The 13,415-nt window shown below is 42.6% G+C and overlaps 1 protein-coding gene across 14 annotated transcripts in view; it reads left to right on the forward strand.

Moving 5' to 3' along the window:
• TASOR2 (transcription activation suppressor family member 2) overlaps window positions 1-13,415 on the forward strand; it is a 66,588-nt gene that overhangs the window by 51,242 nt on the left and 1,931 nt on the right. For all 14 annotated transcript variants that reach the window (XM_074325034.2, XM_074325035.2, XM_074325031.2 and 11 more), the window contains 4 exons: window positions 830-4,666; window positions 8,647-8,772; window positions 9,570-9,723; window positions 11,448-11,553. In XM_074325034.2, the coding sequence (XP_074181135.2) occupies window positions 830-4,666; window positions 8,647-8,772; window positions 9,570-9,723; window positions 11,448-11,553 (4,223 nt within the window). The remainder of the gene's footprint in view (window positions 1-829; window positions 4,667-8,646; window positions 8,773-9,569; window positions 9,724-11,447; window positions 11,554-13,415) is intronic.

Here is a 13,415-nt window from a genome sequence, read left to right on the forward strand (position 1 = left end):
CCATTTTAATATATTCCAAACAAGACCATGCTTCAGCCTTTTAAAAAATACCAAAATAACCTGTTTATATGAGGATATCAAAATTATCAGAGGTATTTCTGCTAATGTTTGACCTAAATCCACATTCACCGTCATTTCTTTTGGTTTAGTTTATTCCTGCAAACTGCACTATGTTTTGTTGTGCTCCGTTGACAAGGAGGCATAACAATGAGAGAAATTATCTCCATTTATAAGCAAAGACGATAGCTAAGGCATATGGGATGTTCATTTATCAGAATGGAAATTGTTACCATGGAAAAACTGCTAATCATTGTAGTCTGAGTACAAGAGAGTAATTAATCTTTTTCCTTATGGGAAAGTTCCAGATGACAATGTATTTATAGTCTAATTGAAAGCTGGTGTTTAAAATAAGTTGTTCTTTGCTTTAAAAATCATTTTCCAGTCTTACTTAAAACAAAATTGAGTACTTTTCTCTAGAGCTGTATTTCTGAATTAAGTGATACTACTTAGCAGACAGGTTGCATTTTCAAGTCGTTAAATTGTCAGTGGTCTAGCCACTTCTCTTCCCAAAAGTCCATTCAAAAAATAGGCTGTGCAATTAGAAAGTTTGGGAGCGCTCATCTGTGTGTTTAAAGAAAACACACTCCTATTGGGTATTTTAAGCCTAACAAGAGAGAGATTTACTTTTTCTCTACCCTATAATAGTCTTATGGATTAGAAGATTCAAAGGAAGAGACAAACTAAAATTAATCCTTGGCTAGTTTGTTCTTCACATACATAAATGTTTAAAAAAATAATCTCCTTTATTTTTTAACTTTTGTCGTTTCAGATAATGGAGGGAAAAGAACAACAATCATCAGATAAACTAGAGACTTCTAATCTTGTGCTGTCTAGTATTGGAAGTACCCAAACTAATGGACCTTCTGTTCCTGTTGAGGGGAAAACCTTTGAGCCGCTTGATAGCACAAGAGTGACTTCTTACGATGATACTGTCACGCAGACCACATTCACCACAACCTGTGATGGGGTCAGCAATCAGTCGGGGATTTGTCAGAAGTCTTTGTATAGCACCCTTGAAAGCAAAGTTGATATTTTGCATGCAACAGTGCAAGCAAAAACAAGTGGTTTACAGGGCCTTAGCCAGCATAACAGCCCCATAAACAAAGGATGTCAGCCTTCATTGGAAAGGAAGGATGATATGGGGTATGTAATGATTAATCTGGAACCAGTTACTCTCACTTTTGAAAAAAATGCCTGTGTACCAATACAGACAGAAGTTGTAAACAGAGCTGATAAACCTACAACCTTTAATGTGGAGTTGATTAAACAGGTATCAGCTGGTACAAGTCTTAGACATCCTGTATCCACATTTGAAAAGGCACAAACACAAAGTCTTAAGGACATTTCATCTCTAGCAATATCAGGACAAAAAAGCACTAAGTACCTCAGTGCCTCCTCAGTAAGTGGGGAGACACTCGCTAAAGAAATGTGTTTGTTACAGAAAGAGATTCCTAATCCAGGCTTGTCGTCACCATCTGAGAATTCAGTGGCAAAGGAGGCATTACCATTAGTTAGAAGTTCTAATTATTCATTACCCAGAGAAGAAATGAAACTCCCTCAAGAATTTTTTCTGCAGCCTAAGAGTCTGTTTAGCATTCCTTCGGAAGAGATTATGGAGCCATCTCAGGCTGAAGAAGTGCCATTGTCAGCCTCTGCCACCTTGGAACAAAATGACTCACTTAACTGTATTCCATCAAGAAGTAATACATCAGATCACTCTTTAGAATTAAAGAGTGACAAGAGCAGTCTAAAGAGTATCAGTAGGAACTTTGAATCATTTAATTCAGCATTTACCAAACCGACCAGCCGATCTATAAATGGAGAGGAGATCAGCCTCGAGTTAGAGGACGATTCTGACATTGACCTAACTCTCACAATATCACCGCCTACAAGTCCCAGAGAAGAAATGCCCGCTGGTGAAATAGGGCAACATCAGGAGGCCCCATTACCAAATTTCACACTCCAGGATATGGATGAAGACATAATTGAGCCAGAAGAGGTGACTTTGATAGAAAACAGAGAAGTGAATTCTGCTAAATATACATCAGTACTTCCCATGGTGTCCGAAAAACCATTAGATAATAAGGAGAGACAAGGTGATAACTTACAAATGGTTACTTTAATACTTCCTAAAGAAACTTGTGCCCTTGAGATTTCAGAAGTTAATGTTACCTCAGACTTTCCCTTTGGTTCTTTAATTGAAGAAGTGTCACCAGCTTCTAGTCCTGACCCTCAAGTACCAGTTGAAGAAACACAGTCGTGTCAGTCTGTATCTCCATGTAGTTTAAAACTTCCTGATTCACAATGTGAGGAAAGTAAGAAATTCTCCCAGATTGAGTCGGTAGATTTGGCCATAACAGAAAAAGAAAATTCTTTTGTTGGCCCTACCCACCCAGTGAGACACGATACCTTAACTCGGATTCAGCAAATGCCGCTTTCTGCTGAAATGCCTCTAGTATTAAGTAATTATCCAGGAAGAAAAGATAGACATTTAACCCTTCCAGGTAAAGTAAGTGAGGAAACTGTCCCAAGTGAGAATGATGAGAGTGTATCTTTCTCAGAAAAGGTGCCATGCTGTGACACAGAGTTAAACCATCCTGCTGTAACTGCCAGTTTTGGAGCTGACTTCAAGACTTCTGTAGAAAAACGGGTAATATCAGGAAATCCATTGCAGCCCATTAGTATAGAGAACAGAAATTTGGACTTAAAACATCTTGCCTTGGAGACCAGTGAGCCTCCATTTAGTCCTAGAAAGATTATGGAAAATAAGTCTTCGGCTGACCCATTGGTTTCCACAACTGCTCCAAGTAGTATAGTGAACATGTCATTAAAGCAGACTAGCCCTAAAAGCATTAAGAAAAGTCTCTCTAGCAGTGAGGTGAAAACAAATGAAGGCAGTTACCTGCAAGCTCAGTCCTTGAGCTCTGACTCGGTTGATGGAGCTGGTGTTACAGAGGCGCGCACGTCCTCAGAGGTCCCCAAACTTGTGTTTTCCTCGGGTAATGGTACCGTGACCCATTGTACAAGACCCATAAACACAGAGAGACAGTTTCAAACACAGGAAATATCAGTAGTCAGAATGGCCAGTTTGCTTAATAGTGAAACTGAAGCTGGATTACATGAAAAAACCATAGACCTAGGAGGTTTCGGCTCTCAGTGGAACAGTACATCTTCTCCACGAGGCAAACAAAAATCCATCCACAGGCTGCAAGATATGTTGGCATGTGACACAAAAGATCTGTTGAACGGTGGGCTTTCCCCCATGTATTTCCATGCTGATTCTTACCAGAACACCAAAGTCACTAACGAAAATACCAATACAGACCCTTCTGCTTTTTTGGTTGCCAAACCTCGCGCCCCTCTTGTGTACGGAGTCTCTGAAGAGCAGATGGGAAAGAAGAGCACAGGCCAGGGTCTCAGGGCCGAGAAGGACTCTGAACCCCTGGGTGGGGACATGGCTATCAGTGTGAATTCTGACATCCGGTACGAACCGCTTTCCGGAGACTCCGATCAAGACTATCTTGGTGATTGTAGAAATCTCAAATTAGACAGGGAGGGTTCCTGCACTTTGCAATGTAGTCACACCAAGAAAAAGGAAGGTGCTACACAAGATGATTATGACTCTTTCTTGAGGCTAAACAATAGTGATAATGAAGATTGGAGCTACTCTAACCGAGTTCCAGGGTTGGAGACCAACACACCTCCCAGAAACTGGTCTGGTGGGTTACAGAAAGAAGGTAAGTGTTTGCCACGTTACATCCAGATCAGAGACTACCATGGTCTCCCCTGGACTTACGCTAACTTTACTGTAACTAAAGAGCTCAAACAGACCAATCAAGCTTCGCACAGCCTCAGGAAGCACCCAGGTTTCACTGCAAAATGTGGCTTGGTCAGCTCCTGGACAGACACTTGGCAGGTGGCAGACAACCTTACCCAGAACACTTTAGATCTGGAATATCTGCGTTTTGATCATAAACTGAAACAAATTATAAAGAAGGGGGCTTCTCAGCATTCTGCCTCTTCCACCAACGTCTTTCTGAAGGAGTCGCCTCTCCCTTTGACAAAAACAGCCGAGTCCCCGGTTCTACACACTGCATCCCGGAGCAGAAGTCCTCTTGTGGTCACAGTCATGTTCTCAGACGCCAGACAGCAGAGTCAGCATCTGACAAGCCACACACCCAGCAATCTGGACAGCTCTTCCTTTTGGAAGGAAAGATGTGATCACAGTAGAAATCATCTTACAAATTCTGAAAGAAATCAGACTGCATTCCATCTCAACAAACTGAAATATAATAGCACTTTGAAAGAATCCCGGAGTGATATTTCACTTATTCTCAATGAATATGCCGAATTCAACAAGGTTGTGATGAATAGCAACCAAGTTCTTTTCCAAGATAAGGGGTCAGATGTTGCTTCTGGAGAAGCCGCATCTCAAGAAATGTATTCATCTTCCCCAAGAAGGTCAGCCTCCTATGAAGACATGATTACAGACTTGTGTGCCAGCTTGCACGTCAAACTGAAAAGTGTTGTGAAAGAGGCTTGCAAAAGTACCTTCCTGTTCTACCTCGTTGAGACAGAAGACAAGTCTTTCTTTGTGAGAACAAAGGTGAGCTGCCAGGTCTTACAGTTTATATTATTTTGATTGCCATCTAATTTTAAGCTTATTTTAAAAGTAATTTAGCATTCTTGGCTTCAGAAAGAAATGTATGAAGCAGTGTTTGGGTTGCACAGCTCAGTCTTAGTCTGCATAGTAAATGTTACACCATAAGGAGCTGTCATTTGGTTCCATATTTGTACGATGGCCCAGAGTTAATGCAGTGACTCATTTTCACAAAAAGTTACCAGTATAGAGATACTCAAATGTAAATACAAACATGCTCCAAAAGTAAAATTCAGATTTTTAAAAATTATTACCTGTGTTCCTTCATTAGTGTGGATAGTTGATAGGGACCTAATTTTAAATGTGTGATCACGGTAACATTCTAAGTGGGTCTTGATTCACCATTAGTTTCATTTTATCCTCAGGATTTCTCTTCTGTTTTTGGAAAAGGTGGCATTCTCTCCTTTAATTCTTAAAATACAATTTCAAATTCACATAAATGTTACAGAAATGGAACCCTTCACCCAGATACCCCTTTTCTGAACCATTTGAAAATATGTTGCAGACAAGGTGTGCCGCCATCCTGTAATACATACGTGCATACCGTGTTTCCCCGAAAATAAGACCTAGCCGGACCATCAGCTCTAAGGCGTCTTTTGGAGCAAAAATGAATATAAGATCAGGTCTTGTATTATATAAGACCGGGTCTTATTTATATTAATTTTTTAGAGCTTCCATTTGTTCATTTATTTGCTTATTTATATCAGTGTGGATCCGGGTTCCATATTGTTTTACTCAGTTACCATCTGGTCCTTCGTCATTTATGTTAATGCTCAAATTGTCTCAGACGCAGCTACTGGGAGTCCCTTCAAGCTGTCTTCTGTGTCCTTTTGACAAGTCCCCATAATTCTTTAAACACTTTCTTCCTTTGGGGTGTGATGTGACATCACAAGCTTACTTGTGTATTTCCTGCTGCAGCCCTGATGTCAGCCATTTCTCCAAGGAGCTGTGATTCTTTTTAGTAAAGAATAGCATTTGGGATCAAGATTGGGCAGTGGGTGAACTCATTGCCACTGGGGGTCATTGCATCTATGTCTTCCTAGCAAACAGCCAAGAAATACATATGTGTTAAATGTACAAACATCTGTATCTGTATTTACATTTAAAAAGCAAAGTAGGTGCATGTTACTCCCCAGTTCCAATTCTAGTCCAGCCCTGCGAGGTTTGTCCTTGCCTTTGCCAGGGTTGCAGTTTCCTTCTCCAGCCGTCACGGCCAGCTCACCCCTACCTCTGTGTGATTGCACTCCTGGCCTGCAGCCCGCCCCCCCCCCCCTTCACCTGCTCCGAGCACCGGCCCAAAGTGGGGCCCTCCATCCTCACCGCAGGAGCCAGTTCCAATGACGGCAGTTCTTCTGTCTGCTTTAGAGCCCTAGCGTGTGCAAGGGAGGGGAAATGAAACCCACTGATAACTTTACAAGAAAATGTAAAGTTAAACGATGGTGAGTGTGATGATGCAGGGCTTGTACCATGTTTGGAGGGCAGCAGGTGTCAGGGATGTGTTTCGTAAGTGGTGAGGCTGACCTCTCGGGTGTGGACAGCCATACCGCTAATGTCCTGGTTCTAAACGCTCCTAGATTTGTTTCCGAGTTCACTTGTCAGCACTTCAGGTAAGTCCTGTGTGAAAGCCCGGTAGGTCACGTGGTAAATACGTTGCATGATAAATCTGTAAATGTTGAATTACTAAGTAACAGAATCCGAAGATGTTGGGTGACGTCTTTGATGCTGCTGGTGACAACATGAGGGTCTCGGTGTGGGGGGTGCAGTGGATGCAGCAGACGCTGCCCGCACGGGCCAGTTCCAGTCAGTGGCGGTGCTGTAGCCAGAAAAGCAGAAAAGGGGCCCGAGAGGGTTTCCAAAAGGCCAGGTGGGTGCACGGGCGCAGTGAGGAGGGCTGGGCAGTATGCCCGCAGCAAGCACAGTGTACCATCAAAATACAGGTCAGGAGATGGAAGAAAGGGCTGTGTTGGGGGGGAAGGGCCTTATAGACATCATGCTGTGGCACTTAGACTCTCCTGAGTCACCAGAGAGACGCTGAAAAGTAATTCCTCACAGATGAATAGTATCACATTTGCATTTTAGGGATCTCTTCAGATAGTGTGGAGAATGATCGGGAAAATGACAGCTAACAGGCTTCAACTTGAAGCGATCCATTGTTACTAGTCACTCATTCTTCTTGAAGAAGGCTGGTGGCTCCTATGTTGAATCACTTAAAGATGATTTTAAAATATTTAAAGCTTTTTCCAAATTCATGGAGTGTGGTTTTTAAGATTTTTTTTTTCCTATCGGGATCATCTTGTTCTCCAAGATTCTTCATAAATGGTTGCTAGATCAGTGTCCCCATACCCCTCCCCCCATTGCTTTTGTTCCAGTTTCCATGCCATTTTGGTAAGCAGTGTAGTTGAAAAAGCATTAAATGGCCTTCAGTTTTGAAGGTGCTTGGCCTACAAAAGTAACCTGGAGATTTCCTTTTCACCTTGGGTAATTTTGTTTGGCTAATTACATACACTGTACCCTGATGTGTGCCAGAATAGTCAAGGATCAGCTGAGTCAGCATCGTGGCCGTGGCCGTTTGGCCATTGAGCAGCATCCTGGATTTCTTTTTGCTTCCAAATCTTCTCAAAAGCCACAGTAAGCACAGATGATACTGGTTTTCATATAGGAGAGAGCTCATAGCTGTGTTACGTTCATTTACAGTAGGAGTACTTCTACGATACCCAGCTTTTCTAGTAGTGGGTGGACTGTTTCACGATAATATCACACAGCCACTATTTACAACAGAAAATAACCAATTTTGTGCAAAGGTGAAACTAATCTTCAAGTGAGAAAGTGGACACATAAAATAAATGGGAATAAAGTACTGTCAAGGCAAAATGTTTTTAAAAGCTCCGAAAGTATCCCTGTAATTCTTCAGTCTCTAGAGAGTCCTGAAGCATTTGTTAGTGGGATGGCAGCCCCCCCCCATATGTAAGATGAAGATCTGCGAGCCCCTTTATTATTGTCAAAATTCAGAGTGCATGACAAAAAGCCCAGAACACCACAGGATTTGATGAAAATATTGCACATAACAAAATGTATTCTTTCAAATAGCTTATTAGTAAAATAATGAGGGCTAAAGATTTACATTTTAGATATTTCAGTGGGCTCTATTAAAAGCAATCTTGCTTGTAAGAATGTCTCTGAAAATACATTGCCATACATTTTGAGTGAATGGAAATAGTCAAACTTTGAGTTATTTTTAGATCCAGGGGAGACTGACCTAAGTTAAGTAACACTTTTATTTTCATAACGGAAATAAGTGATGGTAATAGTGTTTTTGGTATAACTATCAAAGTGTGCAATGGAAACCTCCAGAACCCTTCAGACAGAAACAATGTCAACATCAAAGGAGGACAGGGCTGGGGAATGTCTCATTACATGAACTTAACCTCCCTCTCAGGCTGCCTAGTAAACATGCAGTTCACAGACATCTCCCATCGTGCTCAAACCCCCATGCCCAATGGACTGTTGGCTCTCCCCAAAACCAGGCCCCATTACTGATACAGTAATGCACAGCTGTTATGGGGAGAGTTCTAGAAACTGGCTTTTTTAAGAGTTCATCTCTGCATCCCCAGGGTAATTCCCTTGAGAGGGTGGGACCTATATATTAGTCTGATGTTTAAATAGAATCAGCCTTTGATACTTTGTGGACATGAAACATTTATTATAAAATGTTTTTTTTTGCTTTTAAAATATACTTCTAAACCAATTGGTAGTGATACAGAGGAGTCACTTGTTTACAGGAGAAAGCTCACTTAGTAATAAGATCAACAGCCATTTGTGTTGTCTTATTAGGATATAATTTAGTACATCGGATGTGTTTTTTGATGCTTAGTAAACTGGTCTGTGCAAGCATCTGTTTTGGTAATGGCTATCTGCAAATCTTTCAGACTATTCTGAGGAAAGGCGGCCATACAGAAATCGAACCTCAGCATTTCTGCCAGGCTTTTCACAGAGAGAACGACACGTTAATGATCATCATCAAAAATGAAGATATCTCCTCATATTTACATCAAGTAGGTTTGGAAAATCTTTCTTACAAAGAAATGTATTCCAGGCATTTTATGTTACTCTGATTATCAGCCTTGTCACTGCCTTTTTTATTTAGGGAAGAAATGAAAACACGTTACCATTGAATCTAACTGCAAAGATACTGGGGTTGAGATGATATGCAATAGGAATACTGTAATGTTACCAAGGTATTTATAGGACAAAATGTTCCAGAGAGTTTAATCTTACTTTAGAAGACTTGTGAATATTTACCTATTAGTTGAAGTACCGTGTTTCCCCGAAAATAAGACCTAACCAGGAAAGAAGCCCTAGCATGATTTTTCAGGATGACATCCCCTAAACATAAGCCCTAATGCGTCTTTTGGAGCAAAAATTAATATAAGACCCAGTCTTATTTTCGGGGAAACACGGTAATTGTTTCTGCCAAGAGATGGAACTTAGGGAGATAGACTGGGTGTACAGTCCTGTTGGCAGGAGGTAGTAACCCATCCCTACTCACAGCACCCACATGGGATGATGGTGTGAGCTTGTTACCTGCCTGACAACAGGTAGGTACCCCCAAACCTCAGGGACACTGTTCCCTCATTACCTCCAACCTTAGGAATTGTAGAGACCTTTGTAATTAATAGTTTTTGTGAATTAGTAGCATTGGTGATGAACTATTCCTCATGTGTGGCAGAATCACCCACAGTCATCAGGTTAAAGGGCTTTTCAGCTGTTCCTGAATCTTGAAACTCTCAGATAAAAGTGACAAAGGCGACCCAGTGAACCTATCTTCATTGGGGATCCTTTTATGTTTCAGATTCCTTCTTTGCTGAAGCTGAAGCATTTTCCCAGTGTCCTCTTCGCCGGAGTGGACAGCCCTGAGGATGTCCTCAATTACACCTACCAAGAGCTGTTTCGGACCGGAGGCTTTGTGGTGTCAGATGACAGAATATTAGAAACGCTGACGTTAGGTTGTCATTTAATTTCCCTTCTTTGAAATCTAGTCCAATCAATTTCTCCTCACCCCAAACATGTCCATTGCTACCTCTTTCTTTCTTTTTAAGATTTTTTTAATTGGGGAGGGGGAACAGGACTTTATTGGGGAACAGTGTGTACTTCCAGGCATTTTTTTCCAAGTCAAGTTGTTGTCCTTTCAATCTTAGTTGTGGAGGGTGCCGTTCAGCTTAAAGTTGTTGTCCTTTCGGTCTTAATTGTGGAGGGTGCAGCTCAGCTCCAGGTCCAGTTGCTGTTTCTAGTTGCAGGGGGCACAGCCCACCATCCCTTGCGGGAGTTGAACCGGCAACCTTGTGTTTGAGAGGATGCACTCCAACCGAGCCATCTGGGAGCTCAGCTCAAGATGCCGTGTTCACTCTTAGTTGCAGGGGGCGCTGCCCACCATTCCTTGCGGGACTCGAGGAGTTGAACCGGCAACCTTGTGGTTGAGAGCCCACTGGCCCATGTGGGAATCGAACCAGCAGCCTTCGGAGTTAGGAGCAAGGAGCTCTAACCGCCTGAGCCACCAGGCCGGCCCCATTACTACCTCTTGAGGGCTTATTTTTTGCCCCACGCTGCCCTATTTCTACAGTTTCATTCCTGGTGCGCTGCTCTTAACTTCTCATTCTGTCTTCACCACCAACCCTGCTCCCAAGTCCCTTCTCTCAGGAGTGGCTACACACTCACACAGATTTGAGATTTTAGTCGTATTTGACCCTGTCAACTTGCCAAATTGAAGTCAGCCACGTTAATTTTGTTTAGAATCAGTCCTCTCTGCTCCATGTCTGTTGCCACCATCTGCCATCTTATTGATGCCATGGAAATCTACAATGACTGCTAAACGTCTTCTTAGTTACCTACTTGAACCCTTGTGTACAGTTGACCCCTGAAGAACACGGGTCTGAATTCTGTATCCACTTCTGCTTGATCTGAGCAGTTCAAACCCATGCTGTTCAAGGGTCAACTGCAGGTCGGACATCTGTGTATGCGGGGGCCCTACTTAAGTCACGTGATGTCTGGCTGATGGGCAGTTGGCGCCCATGTTGTTCAAAAGTCAACTGTAGTTCACTCCTCTCCAAAAGTCAGCACAGGGCAGACACTGGATGACCAATACCTGCCCTAGCTCAGGTACCACTTCTGGGTCGGGAGGAGGTGGATATACCTTAACAAGCACAATTCTTGGAACTTGGAGTTTGAAAAAATGTTTGCAGATTCTGTGTTTACTGTGTTTCCCCGAAAATAAGATCTAGCCGGACAATCAGCTCTAATGTATCTTTTGGAGCAAAAATTAATATAAGACCGGGTCTTTGATATAAATATAATACAGAGTCTTACATTAATTTTTGCTCCAAAAGACTCATTAGAGCTGATTGTCTGGCTAGGTTTTATTTTCGGGGAAACAGGGTAGAAACCTAGATTTCAGTTACAACGGGACCTCCTGTGTGATTTCTGGGCTACGTTCACAGGTCTAATTGCCAGGAGCCGCAGGGCCGTCCTCTACAGCTCTCTGCTGCTGCCATGTCACTGGCAGCCCTGAGTAGGGGTCACACGTTTGGAGTGCAATGTTGTGATACTGCACAGCCACGCATGTGGCAATGATGGTACACACTCAAACACGAGGTCTTAGTTTTTACTAGTAGTAATTTCTGGGCTTTGAGAAGCAAAAAACCTTAAAACAGATCGTATTCTATTTATTCTGTAGTTCAACTGAAGGAAATTGTCAAAATCCTGGAGAAACTAAATGGAAATGGACAGTGGAAGTGGTTGCTTCACTATAAGGAAAGTAAAAAGCTAAAAGAAGATGTAAGGTAAGCCCTTTGTGTGGGGGTTCTTCCCTTCCCCTTTGATGGGCTGGGGGTACCATGTGATGCACCCTGAAACTGTGTGTGCTCTGGACGGTCTTCCAGCCTGTGCTCCAGTGGGAACCACCTACGTCACTGAACACGGCTCTTACTTAGGCCTGCTGACTGCTGTTTGGATTTTGTTTCTATAGCATGGCTTTTAATGGAGCAAGCTGTGTGCTGTAATCATAATCAAGAGTTTGAGGCACATACTTTTACCTAGACCAACACAAGTAAAGAAATCAGATGTAGGGATCCTAGGAGAGTATTTTGATTCCTTGGCTGAAGGGCCCGGGGTGGCTCTTGCATATTAAAGATGTACCTCCAGGTTCGGGGAAGAGTGGAAACAGTCTGGAGCTCAGAGACGGACTCAGAAAGGATAGATTTGACAAGCCATTTATTAAATGACTGTTTCAGGCACTGGTGGGGTGCTTTATACCACTCATGGCATTCTAAATGCATGTGGGGGAGAGAAGGGAAACAGCCTCTAATAATGTGGAAACAGAAGCACAAGAGGACGACAGGCCTGACCCAGGGCAAACACAGTCAGTGAGCCGTGAAGCTAGCCTTGCACCCCACAACGCTCATCTCTAAAATGACAGCTATTGTGATTCACCATACTGCGTTCTCCAGAGGAAATAAACCTAGGTGTAAAAACAGGAAGTATGTGAGCTCCTGAAAGGAAAGATGGCTTAGAAGTTCAGGAACGTCTTGTACTCAGGAGAGGCACGAAGCCAGGAGGACAGCCAGTAGCTGACAGGGTCCAAGGCTGTGAGCATGAGTTGACAAGTAGTTAGCCTGCACCTGAGAGGAAGGTTCCACTCAGGAATGAGAGAAGCAAATGAAAGCCCCGAGATGCCTCAGCACACCCGTGAAATTAGTGACGATGAATTAGTTCAGCACTCAAAGGACTGTGGGTAGACAAATACATCACTGTCACACTGTAATATGCTCTTCAAGTCACACCAGTCTGGCATAATGACAGTCCATGAGGAAACTCATAGCCTTTCTGATAAACTCCCAAAAAACCCTAGCTTTTAAAAACCAGTTTCTACAAATTTGTGTATGGGTGGTTTTCGGTAACTACAAAACCAGCCTCAACTCCATCTCTAGGTAACTTTAATAGACATAAGGACTAAGTAGATACGTAGTTTTTTTAATATATGCAAATAACGTGACACAGGAAGTAGAAGCACATAAGAATTTCTATTTACAGTAATAAGGAACATAGGAAAGTTGGTGTCCTAAAAAAACAACTATGTATGGTGTGACGCCAGCCATAAACTGGTATGATACAAAAGATAAAGCCTGGAAGGAGACTCACACGGCGTGTGGGTCGTGCCTGTCTAGTGGTGGCTGTGGAGGATTGGGGTTTTATCCAGCAAGCAGGCAGAGGCCTGTGAGTGACGGACAGGACTGGAGGGGTGGAATCCAGAGCAAAGGTAGAGACGGTTACAAGGTAAGCATTTTCCTCTAAAACAGGATGAAAAACAGATAGGTAGTAACAAGATTTCAAGGAAGGTGAGCATTAAGGAAAAACCAGCTGCTCCATAATTTTAATGAGAAGTAACAGAAAGAGAGGTTTTTGCAGAGACTTGAAAGATTTGGAACCATTGCTGTGTAATAAAGAATGCAGCAAAGGGGTCACTGGAAATTCATGAAGGGCTTGCCCAGCGACATTGTTGGATATGGTAGTAGATGAATGTCCCTCTTGCTTAGAATGAGGACCGTATTTTTTCTTTTAAATCCCTATTTTTATAAAGTACACCTGTGATGTTTTGAGGGCTGTGACAGGACAGTGGCGTCTAGGAAGACAAGTGTGTTGTGAA

Source organism: Rhinolophus sinicus, chromosome 1, assembly GCF_057876585.1.
Source record: "Rhinolophus sinicus isolate RSI-liver-muscle chromosome 1, RSI-T2T, whole genome shotgun sequence".
In the NCBI taxonomy this organism is placed as follows: Eukaryota; Metazoa; Chordata; class Mammalia; order Chiroptera; family Rhinolophidae; genus Rhinolophus; species Rhinolophus sinicus.